The 23,255-nt window shown below is 45.0% G+C and overlaps 1 protein-coding gene across 2 annotated transcripts in view; it reads right to left on the reverse strand.

The window, feature by feature from the left end:
* The window catches only part of PLCD1 (phospholipase C delta 1), a 68,340-nt gene that overhangs the window by 40,143 nt on the left and 4,942 nt on the right, over nt 1–23,255 (reverse strand). The window contains exon 1 of one of the 2 annotated variants that reach the window (XM_053409859.1): nt 5,261–5,550. The exons of the other annotated variant lie outside the window; for it this stretch is intronic. Within the exon in view, the coding sequence (XP_053265834.1) occupies nt 5,261–5,360 (100 nt within the window). The 5' untranslated portion in view covers nt 5,361–5,550. Of the gene's footprint in view, nt 1–5,260; nt 5,551–23,255 lie in introns of those variants that run through there. 2 annotated transcript variants of the gene reach the window in all.

Consider the following 23,255-nt stretch of genomic DNA (forward strand, 5'->3'; position numbering starts at 1 on the left):
TCCGTAAGGCTGCAGGTGGCGAAACCGTACGTCTGAATGACTCAGCCAAGATACCTGTTCAGAACACCCACTACCTCACCTGGGCTAGATGAAAAATACAGGTAGAGCTGGGTCTCATCTGCATAGCGATGACAAAGCAGCCCAAACTTGCAGGTGTTAAGTAGCTTGAAGAAGAGGACAGATCCCGTCATACTGAGAGGAAGAAATTCCCCAACGCTCCTTCTGCAATTGAGCGGTCAAACAGGAGCTGAAACACTGGATCAGCCAGCCATTTATTCATTTTTTAAAATGCGCTGACCACCCTCCATTCAAAAAGGATGCAAAGAAATTTAAAATTACAAGTTGTTCAAATTCGTTTTAATATTGTGTTTTAATATTAATGGTTATTGTTGCAAACCACACTGAGACCTTAGGGTGAAGGATAGGTCATATATTTTAATAGCAATAATATATTGTCATTAAAATAACATAAACAAAGAATACAACAAATAGCACTGATGAGATGCTACTATGAACTATGTAGCAAACTGCCCCAAACTCTATCAGCCTTTGGTGATAGGTGTCTTGTTATTAATGGGCCCCTACTGCTAATAACCCATTTTTATTTTATTAAACAAAATAAAGCAAATATAAGTGCATAAATAAATACTATTGCTGCAGGTTGGAAGCAGCATAAGGTTGGGCATTATAATAATAATAATAATAATAATTTATTATCATTGAACTTGTTGTTCCTAAACAATCCATGCCTTTGAGACAGCTGACAAAATCCTTGGCTCTTTGATTAATCAGTAACGTAAACTTTGGCTCTATTCTGCTGTAAATATCCTTCATAAATAAATAAGCAAAGTGTAGAGGAATGAAACCATACCCTCCCAACATTCCTCTGATGAAAAATAGGGACAGCCTATTCAATAAGAATAATAATATCCCACCCATCTGACTGAGCTGTCCAAGCCATGCTGGGCGGCTTGCAACATATATAAAAACATAATATTAAACATTAAAAGAACCTTCTTTATACAAGGCTGCCTGCAAACGGCTCGGCGGTCACATAACTCCATACCCTCCAACATTTCTCCAGTGAAAATAGGGACTTCCTAAGGAAAAGCAGGACATTCTGGGATCAGATCATAAACCGGGACGGCTTCTGTAAATCTGGGACAGTCTTTGGAAAATAGGGACACTTGGAAGGTCTGATGAAGCCATACATCCAGCTCAAAACATCATAATCTAAAACAGAGCTGGGAACACTTCAGGCTTGTGGGATCACCTGCAGCGATGGTGGAGTTTTTGCTAGATTCCCCATCCATTGCCTGTTGCAAACAACCAGGCGTTTGTTCCAATCAACGGAAAGGAATGGCACTCATACAGAGAACCCCACTCCTGGTTTCCCTGCCAGCACTATTTATTTCAGGACTTTAATTTAGGACAAGAGGAGTCATATTGTTACTTCAGTTGTTAAACAATTGGGTATCAGGTTGCTACCAGGTGGCCTGTCTACCTAGTATTCATCCTGCTCTGCTTGCACAAAGCTTATGGGGAAGTCAGATGACATCACCTATTACTGAGCATTCATCCTGGTTTGTTTGCAGGGAGGTTATACAATAGATGTGCCAAGGAAGCGTTATCCCACTTTTTCTAGTGCACTTTCCTTATCACAATAAGTACCGATTTGTGGGTAGGAATGGGTTTGTTGTGGATGATTTCCTCCTACCAAAGAACAACTATCTGTAAGCACCCCAGAAATCATTGCTGATTCCTGAAGAAGAAGAAGAAGAAGAAGAAGAAGAAGAAGAGGAGGAGGAGGAGGAGTTTGGACTTGATATCCCGCTTTATCACTACCTGAAGGAGTCTCAAAGCGGCTAACATTCTCCTTTCCCTTTCTCCCCCACAACAAACACTCTGTGAGGTGAGTGGGGCTGAGAGACTTCAGAGAAGTGTGACTAGCCCAAGGTCACCCAGCAGCTGCAAGTGGAGGAGCGGGGAAGCGAACCTGGTTCACCAGATTACGAGTCTACCGCTCTTAACCACTACACCACACTTAAAATCACCCAGAGATCTACCTTCTTTCCACCCCAATCTAAAATGTCTGGGCAAAAAGAGGTATATATGGGTGAGGAATACAGTGTCAGAACCAGACCTAACTGCTTTCAGAGAGCATTTCTCACGGCGCCACTCCCAAGGCAGCTCCCACTTCTCCAGAAGATGAAACTTGGAGAAGGGTCTCTTATATCTAATCTCAAAGGGAAATTCAAGACGACACTGTTATCAATAGCAGCAACAACAGTTAAATCACTGGCATGGAGGAGGGATTCGTTTTAAATGGATTTATACACAGAATTTGGTGGCGGTTCCAACCTGATTGAGCTTTGCTCGTATCTGATGTCTGAGTCATTCATGCATATGAGTCCAGCTAATAATAATACGCAGAAGAAATCAAGTCCCATGCTGTAATATATTTCCACAGCATAGATTTATAAATAATGCATATGTTTTTTAATATATTTATCAATGAATACATCTATTTATGTGATGGTTACTTTAGGAAACCTGGGATGCACAGGGCAAAGTATAAACATAAAATAATGCAGGCATAGGCAAATTCGGCCCTTCAGATGTTTTGGGACTAAAACTCCCATGATCCCTAGCTAACAGGACCAGTGGTCAGGGATGATGGGAGTTGTAGTCCCAAAACATCTGGAGGGCCGAGTTTGCCTATTCCTGAAATAATGCATATAATTTGCTAGGTTTTTTGCATTTTCAGTAGAACCGGAGAGTGGCGGCAGGGTGGAACCTGGATTCTCACTTTGAGACTAAGGAGCAAGGCACAGAATTAGGGAGGGAAATCTGTGCAAATAAGCTCAACATTGAGATGTTCAATAAATCCCATCCCTAGACAAGAGGTTTACCAAAATCAGCAGAGTCACACTGGCTCTCTTCTTTCAAGCCAGCAATGTGAGGAGAGGTACATGCCTGGGCTCAACTCAGAACCCAGACTCCATTTTGGAAACTAATTTTGTAACATAGAACTATTTTTGCCTGCATATGACTTTGATGTATTTGTTGCCTGCATTGAAATGTAAGTAAACCTTTTAAGTTTATCTTCAAAACAAAACAAGAGTAGCCTCCCCTTGTCTCTCTCCCAGAAAAAGTCCTCAGGCAGAGCAACCAAGGCAGTTTTAGTTCTCAAAATGGACCGAAAGCGTCTACATCACAGAAGTCAGCCAGGGATGTGCGGAGGTGAACTATCACCACACATTTGAGAGCACTTGCCAAAACGCAGGATATCTTCTTCAGGAGTGGACTCGCCACCACTTCCTTCAAATGGGGGACCACCCCTTCGCTCTTAAAGAGGCATTAGCCCATTCTTGCAAGCAGACAAGCAGATTTATAGAAGCTGCCAGGAGCAAGGGTCAAGCGAGTAAGGGTCATAGCTCATCTGAGCAATTGTGACAAATAAGTTATTGCAGGAACAGCCTGCCGCTGAACTGCATTTTTTCAGGAGTTCAAGTTGAAGTGGGTGCAAGTGATTTTATCTGCCAAATGTTGAACAAACAGGCCACAGTGGCCTTCCAAAAGTTATAACCCAAGGCTCCAAAAAACAAGAGACTTTTCACTCTGCCAAAAATTATTCCCGGGTAGAGCTGAGTGGAAGCAGTTATCAGGGGAGAAATCTCTCTTTTTTCATCAGCATCACTGCCACAGAAGAAGGCACTAGCCTGTGTTTGATCAGGTTTGCTTCAAGATTTTCTCCACCTTAGAAAACCAGGATCCAGCCGAGAAGACTCAAGAATTAGCCCTAGAGGCCAATCTTTCGTTTCATAGCCCAAAGCAAAGAGGGAGAGAACGTTCAGGTATTTGAGTCACCATCTATAGTATAGTATATCCCAGTGATACAGGTGGTTATACTTCTGCATTGAGAACTAGACCTAGGTTTATTTTTCCTTTATAAATTTTATTTATTGCATTTCAATTCCACCTTTTTCTTCAAGGAGTTCAAGGTGGCATACGCGGTCCCCTTCCTCCCCATTTTATCCTTCCCAAATTATTTGTGCCAGGGATGGGGGAATATGTAAAGGAGCCTTCCTTGAAACCCACACACATATTCACACACACCAGGATCCCTTAAATACAGTAACCAAAGGGGACAGACCACTTCTTGCCCCCTGTAAAATCTGAGTGCTGCTTATTCCTGTGTCTTTTCTGGAAATGGCATCCCCACTGTTTCATGGAAGAGGCACAACCTGAGCTCATCCCAGGACTTTCTAGAATCCATCTCTGTGCCGTTTTCCTTACCATCAAAATGTAGACTGCAAGCTTCTTGGGGCACTGGCCTGCTTGTGTCAACTTATTCATGTATTTATTTCCTTATGAAACATCGTGCGCATTGATAGTTCTGTATAAACCAACAGCAGCAGCAGCAACAACTGCACGGCCACCCATCTATAGGGTTGGGCCAGATGACCTTTGGAGGGATCCTTTGAGCTCTTACTCTAACAGCCACAATTCTTTTAATACAGTATATGGCTAAGTCTGGAGCCTTAGTGTTACAGTCCCTTGCAAGAGCCATTTACTGAAGCCACAACAACAAGGGAGAGAAGGAAACATAAAGTTCCTGTTTCTTTCTTTTTCAGTTTACAGTATTTCAGAGCAGTAGATGAGACGCTGAGTTTTGCAGTAGTCGTGATAACAACCACCAGCACAACAACAACATTGCAATCAATAAACTACCACAGGCAGACCGCGGGAAACTCGTTGGGGGAGCATTTCCTTAAACTTAAAAACAATTACAAAAGGACCCAAGCAGTTTCTCAAAACGTTATTCTCAAAATAACGTTTCTCCAAGCGTTATTTGGCCCAAAACATAACAAAAACCTCCACTGCATCAAGCAGATTGAAGCGGATAAATTGCATAGACACGCAGATTATAAATCACTTCCTATGAATACATCTCAAAGCGATGGACTGTTTTAAAAACACACGCATCTACCATTTAAAAAACCCGTTTTTAAAATCCAGTCAAACTACAGATTGAGATAAAGAAGATCTCCACTTTTTGATAAAAATAATACTTGGAAAGGGTAGATCTTCAAGAAGTGCTGAACTGGATATATATATAAACACATGTTTAAAAAGACACAGAAACAACTTTGGTTGACTTTAAAGGTGTGGCAGAGATTCAAACATCCGCCACTGCTACACAGAGCTGCCAGGAGCCTAAGGAGGCATTTATTTGGCTGAGACACCAGCCCCTTACCCAGTCTCTTCCCATTCAGAGCTGCCACTTTCCTGCTCTCTTCCAGCAAGAGGTTTTCCTGGGATTTGCTGAGCTTGGGCTGCCTTCGGAAACACTGCATTGCCCCGGAGAGAGGCAAGGACAAGCATTGGGGAGTCAGTCCCCAGCCCAGCCGGCTCCCTGGTCGCCCTGGGGCTGCCGCAAAGTCCTTGTGGTTAAACAACTGGCACAAAAAGCACTCCGGCAACACCAGCCGAAACAGAAACACAGGAGGAGGCTGGCTTCAAACGAAGGAGTCCGACGTGAGGCAATCGCTGTTCTCTTGCACCAGTCAGACCAGCACAGGAGGATGCAACAGACTGAGCTATACAGCACTTGTGTTGCTCCAATCCCCAGGCAAGGGAGGGACAAAGTTCCCCAGCAATTAAAACTTGATTGCTTGGCATGTGACATGGCACTGGAAGGGCATTTATGGCATTGTCTTTTCTTTTCCCTCCCCCTCCTCCTTTCTCCTCAGTGCCCAACTGTTTTGTCTCCTTTAATGCCTCTCACATGTAATTAGGCTATAAAAGGTTGCCTGTGCCTTCCTGTCTTCAAGACCCATTTCCCTATTGGCCAAACTGCTCTGAGGTCACGGAATGTTTGCCGACATTCAAACTGCTCATACGGGATGTGGGGTTGCTTGCTTATTTATTTATTTATTTAATTTAAAAAATAGAATAGTGACAAGCATTTCAAGTTTTGCAAGGGGGATGAAAATTACTTTGCCTGGGGAAATTTTCTTGCAAAAGCTATGGGTAGGGGTGTTGCATAATTCCATCAGGGATGGGAGCAGAGTTTCCCCCAATTCGCACGTCCGTACGAGGTTGGGAACAGAAATCACACAAGCGAGCTTGTTGCTCTGCCTTAAAAGAGAATGTTATGAAGATGGTCTATCGTTGGTATCTTACTCCCACCAAATTGGCAAAAATGTATAGGACAAGTAGTAAAACTTGTTGGAAATGCAAGGAAAAGGATGGCGACTTCTATCACATGTGGTGGTCATGCAATAAAATAAAAGAGTTTTGGGAATCGGTTTATAATGAGTTTAAAAAGATGTTTAAGTATAGTTTTCCCAAAAAGCCGGAAGAATTCTTGCTAGGTTTGGTGGGAGAAGATATTAAGAAGATAGATCAAAGACTATATCTGTATGCAACAACAGCAGCTAGAGTATTGATAGCCCAAAAGTGGACGCTACAGGAGATTCCGACGGTAAGAGAATGGCAGATAAAGCTGGTAGAATACGCTGAAATGGCCAAATTGACACACAGAATTCGCAATCAGGAGGAGACGAAGTACCAAAAAGAATGAAGTAAATTTATGGTTTATATAAGTGAGAACTGTACAAATATGAAAACATTGGCAGGATTGAGGTAAATCTTATGTCATGGTGTAATTTTTAAACTGTGAATTATAGATTGGAATAAGAAAACTGGTGGAAGGGAAGGACGGAAGTCAACGGCTCTATGGAGCATAAAGTAGGATATATGTAATAAGATGTGATGTTTTTGTTGGTTGGTGTTCTTAAATCTCAATAAAAATCATTTATAATAAAAAAATAAATCACACAAGCGAGCTTGAGCAATATTTGCTATCCTTTCGTTAGTCTGCTAATGTAAATTATTGTGTTTTTTCCTGCATTCTTTATTATGTTTCCCTTCAACTGAAATAAAATTTATAGAGTAGGTTTCAGCTATAGTGGACAGGGACACGGATGATGTATTTCACAGAAGCCGAACTGCAGCAGAACGAAAACAGAGCTGATTGTGACCCATCCAGGATGGAACGGAAACCATTGCCTCCTGATATCCCTAGCTGTAGTTCGTGGGGCCATTCTGGTTGGGGCTGATGGGAGTTGTAGTCCAAAACACCTGGAGCCTGCTGAAATTCAGAACCATTACTACCTCTGACCATGGATAGCTGTACCTTCCATAAATTTCTCCAATCCTCCATCCTAGTTGGTGGCCATTACTACTTCCTGAGTGAGTTCCGCAGCTTAACAAAGCACTGCAAGAAGAAATACCGTATTTTTTGCTCTATAAGACTCACTTTTTCCCTCCTAAAAAGTAAGGGGAAATGTGTGTGCGTCTTATGGAGCGAATGCAGGCTGCACAGCTATCACAGAAGCCAGAACAGCAAGAGGGATTGCTGCTTTCACTGTGCAGCGATCCCTCTTGCTGTTCTGGCTTCTGAGATTCAGAATATTTTTTTTCTTGTTTTCCTCCTCCAAAAACTAGGTGCGTCTTGTGGTCTGGTGCATCTTATAGAGCGAAAAATACAGTACTTTCTTTTGTCTGTTCTTCCATCATTCTGCTTCAATGGACATCAATGAGTTCTAGCGTCATAAGAAGGAGGGACAGAGACTTTTTTCCTATGCACCTTCTCCTCGCCATGGCTAATTTTATCAGCTTCTATCACGTCACCTCTTACTTGCCTTTTCTCTAAATTAAAAAGTCCTGAATGCCACACCCTTCCTTTTTTTCCAGCTCCACGATTCCCTTTGTCCAGAACCGCACACAGTATTCCAAACGTCGTCACGCCACGGATTTGCATAGCAGCATTATGGTATCCACAGCTTCAATTTCAATTCTTTTCTTAATGATCCTTCATGTGGAATTTGCCTTTTTCACAGCTGCCACACACTGGGCTGACATCCTCATGGAGTTATCCACTACAACTCCAAAGTCTTGTTCCTGGTCCGTCGCCGCTAATTCAGAGCATCCATGTGCGATTAAAGTTTTGGGGGCTTGGGTTTTTATGTCCTAGTGTGCATCACTTTTCACTTGTTTTTCATGCCTATTTTGCTGCTCATTCCCTCAGGATTTTTTAAAAATCATTTTTATTTGATTTTACAAATATAAAATTATAGCAATCCAGATGCGTATCCATATACAGTCAAACCTCTTCTTACGTCTGCCTCTGCTTGTGACCATTTCGCCCAATGTCCGCAGCAAACCCGGAAGTTACCAGTGGATTTGCAGCTGTTTGCGCATGCGCAAGAGCAGCGATAGCCATTCGCACATGCGCAGAAGCGGGCGATCGCCACCCGCACCTGTGCACAATGGCGCCTCTTTCAGCAACCCATTTTGACCTCCGGACAGACTTCCGAAATGGATTATGGTATAGAGACTACTCTGAATCTCAAGACTTGCCGCCACCCCCTCCATGGGTCCTATTGTCAACATTTACAACTGCATATTATTCTATAATCTATATTTTATATCAATCCATATTGTCCAAAATATTTGTTGCATGACAAGTGAGATTAAAATCCTGCTAATGTTTCCATCTGCTTGCAGTGGTCTCCTAGGTAAATTATAAATTTTCCCCATTCTTTTTTAAAGTTTTTCTCCTCGATTCCTGAGCTTTCCAGTCAGCTTTGCCATTTTGGCGTAGCCTATCAGCTTAGCTTGCCATTCCTCTCTGGTAGGGACTCTTTCTTCTTTCCATTCCTGGGCTAGCAGCATCCAGGCGGCTGTTGTCACGTACGTAAAAAGTCTTTTCTGCTCCTTTGGAACACCTGTACCTATAATTCCTAATAGAAAAGCTTCTGGTTTTTTAACAAGCGTTATTTTCAACATATTTTTTTTCATTTCATTATATATCATCTCCCAGAAAGCTTTTATTACCTTACACTACCACCACATGTGACAAAAGGTACCTCCTTTTTTTTTTTTTTTTTACATTTCCAGCAGGTATTTGTACTTGTTCTATACATTTTTGCTAAAGGGACCCCTGACCGTTAGGTCCAGTCGCGGACGACTCTGGGGTTGCGGCGCTCATCTCGCTTTACAGGCCGAGGGAGCCGGCGTTTGTCCGCAGACAGCTTCTAGGTCATGTGGCCAGCATGACTAAGCCGCTTCTGGTGAACCAGAAATGCTGTTTACCTTCCCACCAGAGCGGTACCTATTTATCTACTTGCACGTTGATGTGCTTTCAAACTGCTAGGTTGGCAGGAATATGAAGTATGACTTAGCATTCGTTGGGGTGTGAAGGGGTAACATAATATGCCATTTTGATGTCTCAACATTCTTCCTGCTGACATTACACAGGGATCATATGATTTAGCACATGTGCACTTAAGTTGATATGAAAATGTTCCCTGCGTACACTAAGGGCCTAATCCTCCTCTCTTTACCTCATGCCAAGTCACCTCGCTGAGGAATTCAGGTGAATAACTTTCTGAAAAATCAGAGGGCCTGTAGTGTCAGTGACTCGGTCAGCAATTACTTAACTTTAACGGGGGAAAGGACTCACTGATATAACCTCAGCCCTTTCCTTTTTTTAACAGAACGTTTTGTACTGCTGGAGGCTGATCTCCAGTATATTCTTAAAGGCTGCCCACAGGTGTGGGTTTGGGCTTTCATTATTATGTTTTTCCTCAGAGGGGTGAGATCTGCTCGCATCATATTCCCTGTTCAAGAACACAAACTGGATTATGAATTATTGTGGGTTGTCGACCCTCCCTGCATGTTACAGAGACACTACAGTGCTACCTCGAGTTACAAACACTTTGGGTTACAAATGCTTCAGGTTAAAGACTCCACTAACCCAGAAATACTACCTCAGGTTAAGAACTTTACCTCAGGATGAGAACAGAAATGGCGTGGCAGCAGCGGGACGCCCCATTAGCTAAAGTGGTACCTCAGGTTAAGAACGGTTTCAGGTTAAGAATGGACCTCCGGAACGAATTACCGTAAGTTCTTAACCAGAGATACCACTGTACAATGTTTTTCAAGCATTTCTGATTATGTTTTTCCAGTGTGGTAGATTAGGGTTGCCACGTTTTTAAAAGTTGAGTTTTTCTTGGCAAAGTTGTTGAACTTTTACTGGGGGGAGGGCAAAGTTGTTGAGCTTTTTTCTTTGGGGAGGGGGGAGTTGTTGAGCTTCTTTTTGCAAAATCTCCCCCCCCCAAAAAAAACCAGAGAAGTTTTTCAGCTATCTTTTAGGAAATTTGCCAGAAAAAAACCCCAAACACTTCCAAAACGGCTTGCCATGGGATTTCCTGGACATTTTTCAGCCTGGACATATGGCAGCTCTATGATAGATAGACAGACAGATGAAAAATAGATATAGATAGATGATAGATAGATAGATAGATAGATAGATGATAGATAGATAGATAGATAGATAGATAGATAGATAGATAGATATACACTGGTACCTCGGGTTACATACACTTCAGGTTACATACGCTTCAGGTTACAGACTCCGCTAACCCAGAAATAGTGCTTCAGGTTAAGAACAGAAATTGTGCTCCGGTGGTGCGGCAGCAGGAGGAGGCCCCATTAGCTAAAGTGGTGCTTCAGGTTAAGAACAGTTTCAGGTTAAGTACGGACCTCCGGAACGAATTAAGTACTTAACCCGAGGTACCACTGTAGATAGACAGACAGACAGACAAACAAACAGACAGACAGACATGCTTTTTATAACAATTAAAAGGGGGCAGGAGGTGAATCCATGAGTGGCACAGAGCCCAGTCAATCTGCCCCATGCAAATCTGGCCTCTGCTACAAATGGTGGGAACAGGTTTGCCCTGAACTCTACCCAAAAGAGAAGACTGAAATAAGGAGGCTGCTTTCCTTCGCCAGACTCCTTGCCGAAACAGGGTAGCAGTGCAGTTGCTCTGAGTGCAGAAGGCCCCCCACAATGGAGGAGAACAAGGAAAGGAGTCTAAGCAAAACTGGGGAAGAGGGGCAGAAAAGAGATGTGGGAAAGGCTGGACGTGAAGGGTGGCAAAAATGGGGAAGCAAATATGGGGTGGAAGTGAAACAGGGGGAGTAAACAGGCTGTGGCCATTTCCTGCTTCTAAAAGAAGAAAAAATTGTGCCTAGAGCAGGGGTGGCCAATGTGGGGCCTTTGGGTGCCTGTGGGTCTGCCAGTCCCTCCTATGGCATCCATGAAAGCCCTTGTAAGATGTTCTCCTCAAAAATCCAGTGTGGGAAGGGACACGGCTTGCTCTTCTTCCTCAGTCCCTGTCCACCCCCCCCCTCCGTATGAGAGAGCTGCATATTCCTGCATTGCAAGGGGGTTGGGCTGATGATTCTGTGGTTCTGAACAGAAAGAAGGCAAAAAGCTTCTCTCTGTGAGTGAGTGGGCGCAGGGGCCGTTTTCCCATTTGTCCAGCTGCTGATAGGAGAAGGGAAAAGCTTTCCCAAACCATTTTGTGGTCCTGTGTCAGGATGCTGTCAGCGGTTCCCAGCTGGATGCCCAGGAAAGTACAGTGGTACCTCAGGTTAAGAACTTAAGTCATTCTGGAGGTCCGTTCTTAACCTGAAACTGTTCTTAACCTGAGGTACCACTCCCGCTGTCGCCGCCACGCGATTTCTGTTCTCATCCTGAAGCAACGTTCTTAACCCAAGGTACTACTTCTGGGTTAGCGGAGTCTGTAACCTGAAGCGTCTGTAACCTGAAGCGTCTGCAACCCGAGGTACCACTGTATAAAAACAAGGAAAAGTTTCTTACTGTCCTTTTTTATTTCAGTCTTCACAGAAAGAGGCTATAGAACCAGCCTCTTGAATAATGGCTTTGTCCCGGGTGAATCTCCACACACACACACATGTATCCCACTTCTTCATTCATCACTTCTACAGGTGCTGCTACTTGCCCTCTGTCTTTGAGCTCTTTGTTCTCCTACTTTCAAAGCTCGCGGGGTTCTGGGAGATGGCGGGTCTGGAATGCTTTCTAATGACAACGTGTCAGCCGAGTGTTGTTCTGGCTCTCCAAAGATTTCCCAGCTTTTCCCCTCATCTGCCTCTGAGCTGCGACCTCCCTCAAACCCCTGTTGTAAATTTATACTGTCTTCCTCCTCCTCCCTGGAAGGGTCAGAATGCGGAGGCGGTCACACTACACCAGTGTGGTGTAGTGGTTAAGAGCGGTGGACTTGTAATCTGGTGAACCGGGTTCGCTTCCCCGCTCCTCCACATGTAGCTGCTGGGTGACCTTAGGCTAGTCACACTTCTCTGAAGTCTCTCAGCCCCGCTCAGCTCACAGAGTGTTTGTTGTGGGAACGGAAGGGAAAAGGAGATTGTCAGCCGCTTTGAGACTCCTTAAAGGCAAAGGTAAAGGGTCCCCTGACCATTAGGTCCAGTTGTGGCTGACTCGGGGGTTGCGGCGCTCATCTTGCTTTACTGGCCGAAGGAGCCGGTGTACAGCTTCCAGGTCATGTGGCCAGCATGACTAAGCCGCTTCTGGCGAACCAGAGCAGCGCATGGAAACGTCGTATACCTTACTGCCAGAGCGGTACCTATTTATCTACTTGCACTTTGACGTGCTTTCGAACTGCTAGGTTGGCAGGAGCAGGGACCGAACAACGGGAGCTCACCCTGTCCTGGGGATTCGAACTGCCAACCTTCTGATGGCAAGCCCTAGGCTCTGTGGTTTAACCCACAGCGCCACCTGCGTCCCTTTTTTGAGACTCCTTAGGGTAGTGATAAAGTGGGATATCAAATCCAAACTCTTCTTCTCCTCCTCCTCCTCCTCCTCCTCCTCTGCCCAGTCCCTGAAATTCTGCCTCTTTTAGCCAGGGCAGCTGTTTTGTGGTGTGACACATCACAGAAGCAATCATGTTGTGTCCCATGGCAGCCATTTTGTGACTGGTGCCCACGGCACTTTCTCAAAATTCCAAATGCGACCATTGTCCCAAAAACGTGCCTATTGGTGACCTCCGGCGTACATAATTGCAGTTGTATAGATCTGGCTGAATTCCCAGGTGACCTCTTTACTGAGAACTCGTCCCCATTTGCTTGCTCTAATCTTGCAGGGAGGTTATATATATGACGCCTGCTGTTTATTGAGCATTCATTCTTATTTACTTGTGGTAAATACTTGTGGTAAATAAGATGCTGCTTCGACCACTTGTTATGTCGCGTTTGCCAGTGCGTTTTCGCTGCCACTTTCCTTTCTGAACAACAATAAGAAGACCTCAACTCTGCATTGCGGGACGCAGGTGGTGCTGTGGTCTAAACCACAGAGCCTAGGACTTGCCGATCAGAAGGTTGGCGGTTCGAATCCCCGCAATGGGGTGAGCTCCCGATGCTCAGTCCCTGCTCCTGCCAACCTAGCAGTTCGAAAGCACGCCAGGTGCAAGTAGATAAATAGGTACCGCTCCGGCGGGAAGGTAAACGGCGTTTCCGTGCGCTGCTCTGGTTTGATGGAAGCGGCTGAGTCATGCTGGCCACATGACCCGGAAGCTGTACGCCGGCTCCCTCAGCCAGTAAAGTGAGATGAGCGCCGCAACCCCAGAGTCGTCAGCGACTGGACCTGACGGTCAGGGGTCCCTTTACCTTTACCTTTAACTCTGCATTGCATGAAGAACTATTTTCTTTTTTCTGTCCTGAATCTCCCAACATTCTGCTTCACTGAACGTCCGTGATTTCTAGGGTTGTATACACCTCCATCGTCCCTATCCCCAAGTCACCTTTTCTCTAAACTATGTCCCAAATGCTGCAAGCCTTCCTCGTAGGAGTGTCGCTCTGCAAAGTCTGGGTTTTTTGGGAAGCAAGTTTGTTGCACCAAATGCACTTCAACTGCACAACCTGAATTTCCTTCAATGAGACCAAATTCCACCTGAAAAACAGCAGTCTATGCTAGCTGTGTTCCCCCAACTGAATGGCCCTGCTGATAGTAATTTGAGTGATAATCCTAGAAAGCAACACAACCAGATTAGAGTTGTGATCCTTCTACGATTTGCTTGTTTCACCCGTCGCCCTTGCTTCGTAATCTAAAGGTTCCACCTTGTGGAAGCCTTAGAAATCAGCAAGGCAGATCTGCAGTCGTTGCTTTAGCTCTGTGCCAGTGTGCTTTTAACACAAGCTGAGAGTTTGAGGTTGGTTGCCTCAACTCATCCATTTCTTTTGCCTTCAACCCCTACCCGTACCCCCGATGGCTTGCGACACATCCAGTTAAAGCACAATTGAAAACAACAGCACATTCAGTTTTGATCTGAATGGTGGAGCATAGGAAGCTACCTTAAACTAAAAGGTAAAGGTAAAGGGACCCCTGACCATTAGGTCCAGTCGTGGCCAACTCTGGGGTTGCGGCGCTCATCTCGCCTTATTGGCCGAGGGAGCCGGCATACAGCTTCCGGGTCATGTGGCCAGCATGACTAAGCCGCTTCTGGCAAAGCAGAGCAGCGCACAGAAATGCCATTTACCTTCCCGCTGGAGCGGTATCTATTTATCTACTTGCACTTTGACGTGCTTTTGAACTGCTAGGTGGACAGGAGCAGGGACCGAGCAATGGGAGCTCACCCCGTCACGGGGATTCGAACTGCCGACCTTCTGATCAGCAAGTCCTAGGCTCTGTGGTTTAACCCACAGCGCCACCCGTATCCCTCTACCTTAAACTAGGGTTGCCATATTTCAAAAAACCAAGACATCCTGAAAGTTGCTGAGGTTTTTTTTCAGAAGACTCCAAAATGTTTTAGCTTTTTCTAGGAAAACCCAAAAGTTGTAGAGCTTTATTTTATTTTTTTACGAAAACGCCAAAAAACAAAACAAAAACATGATTTTTCAACTGACTTCCTAATATCCAGGACAAAGCGCCGCCTTTCAGAAATTCCCCCCAGACATCAATTCCACTTTTGAAATCCCGGTAATATCCAGGAAGATCCAGACTTATGACAGCCCTGCCTTAAACTGAATCAGACCATTGCATAGGCTGCAATCCTGTTGTTTTCTTGCACGACCATTTTCGGTCCTACGATCTTGCACGCCACAATTCCAACCCCAAAAAGGGCCTTTCCCAGGGGTGCAATCTTGCACATTTTTGGGTGACATGCTCTCGTGCAAAAGCACACACACCCAACGTGAATCTTTGGAGCTCCGTGATCCTGCGTGGGTCACTGAGAGCATGACCGTGAAGACATGTGAAGAGCTGTTGGGAGTCTCCTATTCTCCTCAGAGAGCCACAATTCTAACAGCAGTTTAACAGATAAATTGTAGTTCTGCGAGGGGATCTCAGTACTGTGAACAAACTACCACTCCCAGGATTCTTCGGGGGAAGCCATGGCTGTTCAAAGTGGTATCACAGTACAGTGGTACCTTGGTTCTCAAATGGCTTAGTATGGAAGTAAGTGTTCCGGTTTGCGAACTTTTTTCGGAAGCCGAACATGCTCTGTTCTGAGTGTTACGCTTCCGATTTGAGTGTTATGCTTCCGATTTGAGTACTATTTATTCTGCGTTTTTGTTTTTACGGCCTTTTTTGTGTGTGACTGTGTGGAACCCTGTTCAGCTCCTGATTGATTGATTGATTGTGTGACTGCAGCACATTGTTTATTGCTTTCATATTATGGCTCAATGGTCTCGTTAGATAGGAAAATTCATGTTCAATTGCTGCTTTAGGGGTTGTTTTTAAAAGTCTAGAACGGATTAATCTGTTTGGCATTACTTTCTGTGGGAAAGCGTGCCTTGGTTTGGGAACGCTTTGGTTTTGGAACGGACTTCCGGAACGGATTAAGTTTGAGAACCAAGGTACCACTGTACTTTAAACATCTGGTGTGAATGCCGTCTGAGGCGTTGCAATAGGAAGGATAGCGGTTCTGGGCACCTTTGCATGGGCACCATGTTTGACAGTCTCCTTCAGGAGGTTATGGACTCTCCTTCCCTGGAGGTTTTTAAGCAGAGGTTGGATGGCCATCTGCCATGGATGATTTAGCTGAGATTCCTGCAGTGCAGGGGGTTGGACTAGATGACTCTCGAGGTCCCTTCCAACTCTGCAGTTCCATGATTCTATTTGTTGTTGTTGTTGTTTGGTCTTTTAGTCGTGTCCGACTCTTCGTGACCCCATTGACCAGAGCACGCCAGGCACTCCTGTCTTCCTCTGCCTCCCGCAGGTTGGTCAAACTCATGTTTGTATCTTCGATAACACTGTCCAACCATCTCGTCCTCTGTCGTCCCCTTCTCCTTGTGCCCTCCATCTTTCCCAACATCAGAGGTCTTTCCCAGGGAGTCTTCTCTTCTCATGAAGAGTATTAGAGCCTCAGCTTCAGGATCTGTCCTTCCAGTGAGCACTCGGGGGTGATTTCCTTCAGAATGGATAGGTTTGATCTTCTTGCAGTCCATGGGACTCTCAAGAGTCTCCTCCAGCACCAGTATTCAAAAGCATCCATTCTTCGGCGATCAGCCTTCTTGATGGTCCAGCTCTCACTTCCATACATCACTACTGGGAAAACCATAGCTTTAACTATACGGACCTTCGCCGGCAAGGTGCTGTCTCTGCTTTTGAAGATGCTGTCTAGGTTTGTCATCGCCTTTCTCCCAAGAAGCAGGCGTCTTTTTTTTTTTTTAACTTCTTTTTATTAAGTTTCATGTAAGTAACCAAAAAAGAAAACAACTTCACAGTTACAAAGAAAAAAAAAAGAAAAATACAAAACAAGTATCTAAACATAACATAAGTATTATCCATTTCCATTACAGTTCTTTGTCTTCACATTTATCTCTTTATATCTTAGGAACTTAAATCATTCTTCTACACTCTGTTGACCTCCATCCCTCCCGCTTTCAGGCTTCTTAATATACATAATTTATTTTTCCCCGCAGCTAATAATTGTTAATAATTTGCACGTCGTAAGATTTATATCAGATCTGCTATAGTTTTTAGGCTTCTGTAATTCCCTTCAATGTATATCATAAATTTGTTCCAGTCATTAATAAACTTTGTATTTTTTTGGTTTCTGATTTTTTGTGTCATTTTTGCAAGTTCAACAAATTCAAATAGTTTTGTTTGCCACTCTCTAATTGATGGGGTATCTTGATTTTTCCAATTTTGGGCAATTAATAATCTGGCGGCGGCTGTGGCATACTGAAATAATGTCTTATCTTCATTTTTGACTTCATCCCCAATTATCCCTAGTAGGAATGCTTCCGGTCTTTTGGGAAATGTATATTTAAATATTTTTTTTAACAAGAAGCAGGCGTCTTTTAATATCATGACTGCTGTCACCATCTGCAGTGACGTCTTTTAATTTCGTGGCTGCTGTCACCATCTGCAGTGATCATGATTCTGTTATTCTGCCCTTAGTCCCTCAGTTGGGATGAGGAGGACTCTGATTCCCATAATGCCCCTGTTGCCACACTTGGTTCAGCTTCTAAACTACCCTGGCCCTTCCACACTGCCCTGTCAGCCTCAGCCAGAATGGGCAACGGACAAGAAGCATGGGATTTGTATTACTAACACCACCAGGAGGGACATGGCTTCTCCCATCACCGGCCTACAGGAGTCGTTGCCATCTAGCAGATACGTTGAAACCTGGCCCGTCATAATGACAGACAGTGTGTTAATAGGATAATAACCAGCCATCATGGGATCGGAAGCATAGTTTTCATTGTGTGTGGCTGTTGCACATGAGAAAACAGGTCTTGAGAAGGAGGACAGGCAGTGCGTAATTTGAGGGGTGAATCACAGAGGACGGCTGCGTTGCTGGAGTTCTCTTGTGAAGACCGAAAGCAAAAATGTGATTAGTCACACCCGAAGCTCCTTCTGGCGCACATTCAGAATTGTGCTTGGTTCAGCATCCCTGCCCAAATGAATTCGGCGCCTTGGCTATGTTATTTCAAATGCACTGCTTGCAATGTTTAGAAATACACTTGATTTGGAAAGCAACTCTGAGTGGCTTTTAAAACTCCAGGCAGATTGCTTATTGATAAGTTACCAGGATTAAATGCTGCCTGGATTTTAATTGGGAGAGTCTGACCCGTGTTGTGATTAATTGGCTATAACTGCAACAAATAAAAAACAAAAATACAACCGCTGTTGCACGACAACTTGAGTCCTGCCCAAGTTGGCATTCTCACTTCCCATGAAATAAACACTATGGCTCTAAGTACGTCCTCCTAGTGGTGCGGCAACAAAACTGCTAGCACATTTGCAAAGAGATCATAAATGTTATTATTATTATTTAATAATATTCTAATGATTGTTGAATGTTACTTTTTGATGTAGGTTGCCTATTTTAAAGTTATGTTTTATTATCTCATTTTTGTATTGCATTAGATTGTTATAAGATGTACATTTTTTGTTTCTTCAGCTTGTAAACCGCCTTGAGTATTGTAAGATAGAAAGACGGTATACAAATTAAAAATGATGATAAATTCGATGCCTCCAAATTCATAGATCGCTGAAAAACCACATCCAGAATAAATGCATTGTTATTAGGGGGAATACTGCTTTGAATTATGAATTTCTTTGAATTTTGAATTCTGGTGCTGGAGGAGACTCTTGAGAGTCCCATGGACTGCAAGAAGATCAAGCCTCTCCATTCTTAAGGAAATCAGCCCTGAGTGCTCACTGGAAGGACAGATCCTGAAGCTGAGGCTCCAATACTTTGGCCACCTCATGAGAAGAGAAGACTCTTCTTCTTGAAGCTACCAGCATGAGTTTGACCAAACTGCGGGAGGCAGTGGAAGACAGGAGTGCCTGGCGTGCTCTGGTCCAGGGGGTCACGAAGAGTCGGACATGACTAAACGACAAAACAACAACACTGCTTTGCACAAATGTGTCAATCCACATGTCCATCCATGTTGATCCATCCATGTTGATGGATTTTCACAAGTTCTTTTTTTAAAAAAAGTGCAAAGCATTGTGGAGAACTGAATTTAATGGCTGAAAAAACGGGAAACAGAAAAATGAGAGTTGCAGATTCGCCCATATACGCTTCAATTCCTCTCCATAGTTATTTTCCCCCTTCCTGCTCTCCCTAAACTTCCGCGGGGGTATCCATCTCTCTCTCCCTCTCATGCCTGGAAAGTTTCTGGCTCACAGATTTTCAAAGCTTTTCCCAGCCCCTTCGGGCCACCCTTCCCAACTAAGTCAGTGTTTCCATATGAGGCTGGTCAGAGCAGGCCGGCTTCCTCCGAGGTCCCCGCCCTGACCTAAGGGGGGAAACGCGTCACTTTCTGATGAAAACAAAAAATCTGAACTCTTGGAGACGGAGAAGGGAAGGAGGAGAGCGACTGTGAAATCAGGAGGAGGCTGAGTTAAACCATGTCGGCCTAAAAATCCCCGCTTCAGAGATCATAAAAGAAATTCAAGTTCAGTGGCAGTGAAAAACGAATTGCGCCAAAAGCTGCAGCACGGAAAACAGGAGTGATGCGTCCTTGCAGCAGAGGCGCATCTTGAGTTTTTGAACCCTTGTGTGTTTGCAAACTCGCTTGCAGGCCGATCCTAACGCTGTTGACTCAGGAGGAAATCCCTCTGTGTCCCCGCAAATCAGGATTAAACTTCATTTGGTACTAAAAGTGCAGTTTCTACGTTGCAGTCCAGTGTGCGTTTTGGAAAGAGAAGTGGGACCAAACTGCGTGTTGTGTTAATAGCTGTGCCACTTAAATAATGATGATAATAAAAGCGACCGGGACACAATCCTTAACACAAAGTAGCCCAGGGAGGGAGGGAGAGACGCCGGATCCGGATCGGGACCGTGATGTGGGTTTAAGGGACGTTTAACCCTTTCCCTCGTGCCAAAATAACCCACCCCATCCTGCGCTCTCTGCTCAAAGGTGAAATTGGCTGGTAGTTTGTTGATAGGCAAACAGCAATTTTGTCAGGGTTGTGTGAGAAATTGGGGGGGGGGGAGAGATGAAAACAAGTTTTAACAACTGCCCCCGCCTACTCTTTTTGCAGCACAGTCCGGATCCGGATTTGGCACACAAACACCACATTTCCCCCCCCCACTTTCTTACCAAATAAATGACATGTAAAACATGAAGTGCAGGTTGGCTCCCAAAGAGCCAATGCATGTATGTCTACTCAGAAGTAAGTCCCATTAATTGTGATGGGGATTTAAGAAAAAGTCATCCTTAGGTCGCTGGTTTGATTCCGGCTCGAAGGACAATATCTTAGGGACGCGGGTGGCGCTGTGGGTAAAACCTCAGTGCCTAGGACTTGCCGATCATATGGTCGGCGGTTCGAATCCCCGCGGCGCGGTGAGCTCCCGTCTTTCGGTCCCAGCTCCTGCCCACCTAGCAGTTTGAAAGCACTCCGAAGTGCAAGTAGATAAATAAGTACCACTTTATAGTGGGAAGGTAAATGGCGTTTCCGTGTGCTGCGCTGGTGCTGGCTCGCCAGAGCAGCTTCGTCACGCTGGCCACGTGACCCGGAAGTGTCTTCAGACAGCGCTGGCTCCCGGCCTCTTAAGTGAGATGAGCACACAACCCTAGAGTCGGAAACGACTGGGGTACCTTAACTGAATAAAGTTAAACCACAGAGCCTAGGACTTGCCGATCAGAAGGTTGGCGGTTCGAATCCCCGTGACAGGGTGAGCTCCCGTTGCTTGGTCCCTGCTCCTGCCAACCTAGCAGTTCAAAAGCACGTCAAAGTGCAAGTAGATAAATAGGTACCGCTCCGGCGGGAAGGTAAATGGCGTGCGCTGCTCTGGTTCGCCAGAAGTGGCTTAGTCATGCTGGCCACATGACCCGGAAGCTGTATGCCGGCTCCCTCAGCCATTAAAGCGAGATGAGCGCCGCAACCCCAAAGTCGGCCACAGCTGGATCTAATGGTCAGGGGTCCCTTTACCTTTACCTAACTGAGTATAGACTGCAGCCTTTGAATTCATTTGGACGTTAGACTACTGATGGACAGACTACTATTCTAAATATTGAAGCGGGTATGAAGGCGGCATGGTTGCCTATCTTGTTGTTTGTTTAAATGTTCATCCAACCTTTCCACCAAATGGTGCTCAAGCAGTAAAAGACAAAATAACCAGCAAGTCGAAGGCAGCTAAAACCGATAAAACAGCTCACTGCGAAGGCAAAAACCAGCGTATTTCTAGCAGCCATAACAAAGCAGTTTATGAGGTCAAACGTCCTTCTGAATACAATCTAGCTACTGCTTTTGGATAAAAAGGTTGTGCAGGTTTTTGGCATTGTTTCAACATCTGCAAATCCTATTTAAGCTAGGGTTACCAGACGTCCCCATTTCCCAGGGACAGTCCCCGGACTTGCGATTAGGTCCCTGGAGAAATTCCATCCCCGGAATGTCCCTGGATTTCATCTAATGTCCCGGGGAAACGCAGTGGCGGCAGTCTCAGTAGCCCGGAGCAGTCAGCTCTGGCTGGCTTCAGGAGCTGCTCAGAAGTCCCCATATGATGGTGGTGGAGGGGCTCTCAGATGCAGCTTCCGGGCTGCTTCCACCTTCCCTGACTCCAGCAACTAAGCTGTGAAGGGAGGCTTCATGCTGTCTATTGGAGCAGCCTCCCAAATCCTACTTGCATGCAAGCAGGAGCGGGCAGGGATCTCTCAGTTAGGCAACAGGAAGCCTTCTTTTCCAGCTGAGGAATCCCCGCCTTCTCCTGCTTGCATGCAAGTAGGAATGGGATTGGGGCTGCTCTGATGGGAACCATTGCGCTGCCTGAGAGATCCCTGCCCCCTCTTGCTTGCACGAAAGTAGGAATGGGATTGGGGCTGCTCCAATGGGCTTCCACACCACCACCACCATCGAAGAACCAGCAACTCGGGGGCTGTCCAGGCTCATGGAGAAAGGAGATAGAAGCCTTGGAGGAAGGGGAAACGTGGCGGTTGAGGCCAAGGTGGCGGCTGCCCCTCTGCCACCGCCATCGCTGCAGCATCAACATCCCAAACATGTATTTATTTACTTATTGAAAGTGTCCCCGGATTCATTGAAAAAAATCTGGTAACCTTAATTTGAGCAGGGATGGAACACCGCAGAACAACCCTAAAATGTGTGTACACTGTTACGGAAAGGGGGGGGGCATGTCTTCTTCACCTTCTTCTTCGCTACAATATATCCATTTATTCCCAATTGTCAATGTCAAAAGGGACTAAAATCTATAAAATCCATAGAAAATCAACGTGCCAATTTGCTCAATTTCTCTAGGACTCTATGACACCTCCCCTGTCCTCCATAATCCCTCAAGTAAGGTGCTCTGCCAAGCCTTTCCTCCGGGCAATGCCAGGTGGCAGACTATGCATACATGGACCATTGTCTTCCCATCACAGGCACTCAGGAAGCGCTTATCTGCGCATATCTCCAGCTCTGCATATTCCCCCCTCCCTCCTCCATATGTTAATCCGGTGTAACCCAACCTCTCCTTAATGTATTCATGATGTAACTGGGATGTATTTGGCACTGTATTCTGGGACATGGGGGGAGTTTCAAAAGTTCATGTCACCCCTTTCTCGCTGTTCAATCTCGCCTTGAACCTGTTGCGCAATAAACCTTGGATCTCCGCATCTTGCTCCTGTCTCCGGCTGAGCTCATTTTCTTCCGCAGGGACCCAAGGACTTAGTCCGATGAGCTGGGTGGCAGAGTAGCCCCGCACCCAGATTTTAGCCGTAACAACACAAAGGGTAATATTAGTGACTCCTACTAATTATATTATTCTAATGCTCCCAGCTAAAAGCGGAATTGCATCAGTTTCCACACTATTGGGGATGTTGTGCTTTTTGTGTGTGTGCAGCCTGCTATGTTCTTTCTGTATCGGTGGGAGCGTCACCGTTGCTGTAGCTGGGGAAAGTCTAGTTCACTGAGGAAGTCATTTAAAAACAACAACCAAGTGATCCTTAATAAAAAAAATCAATTATTTAATTACAAACTATGCACTTATTCATTTAAGCGTACATCATTAGGAACATAGGAAGATGACTTTTACTGAATCAAACCATTGATTGCTCCATCAAGGTCAGTACTGTCTATTCTAGATGGTTTTAAAGGGTGTGTTTGTTTTTATTTGCTTATGACACCCTTCTGGACTCTCAAAGAAGCAACAAACTTATTTTACTCTCACTCTGGAGGAAGTGGAAACATTGAGAGGAAGTTGGTGGGGAGACAGTTCGGAACAATTTCATCTTCGGTGGTTCCGGCTGTAAGATCGTATCTCCACGCTGCTGAAAAACCATACGTATATATAACGATAGTTTTTATTGGACCAGCCTGTGTTGGTGAGAGAGAGAGAGAGGCCTGCAAGCTTCACAGGTCTCTAACAGTGATGTTGCTTGACATACAGTTCTGCAGAATCTGGAAG

The sequence above is a fragment of the Podarcis raffonei genome, chromosome 12 (assembly GCF_027172205.1).
Source record: "Podarcis raffonei isolate rPodRaf1 chromosome 12, rPodRaf1.pri, whole genome shotgun sequence".
NCBI lineage: Eukaryota > Metazoa > Chordata > Lepidosauria > Squamata > Lacertidae > Podarcis > Podarcis raffonei.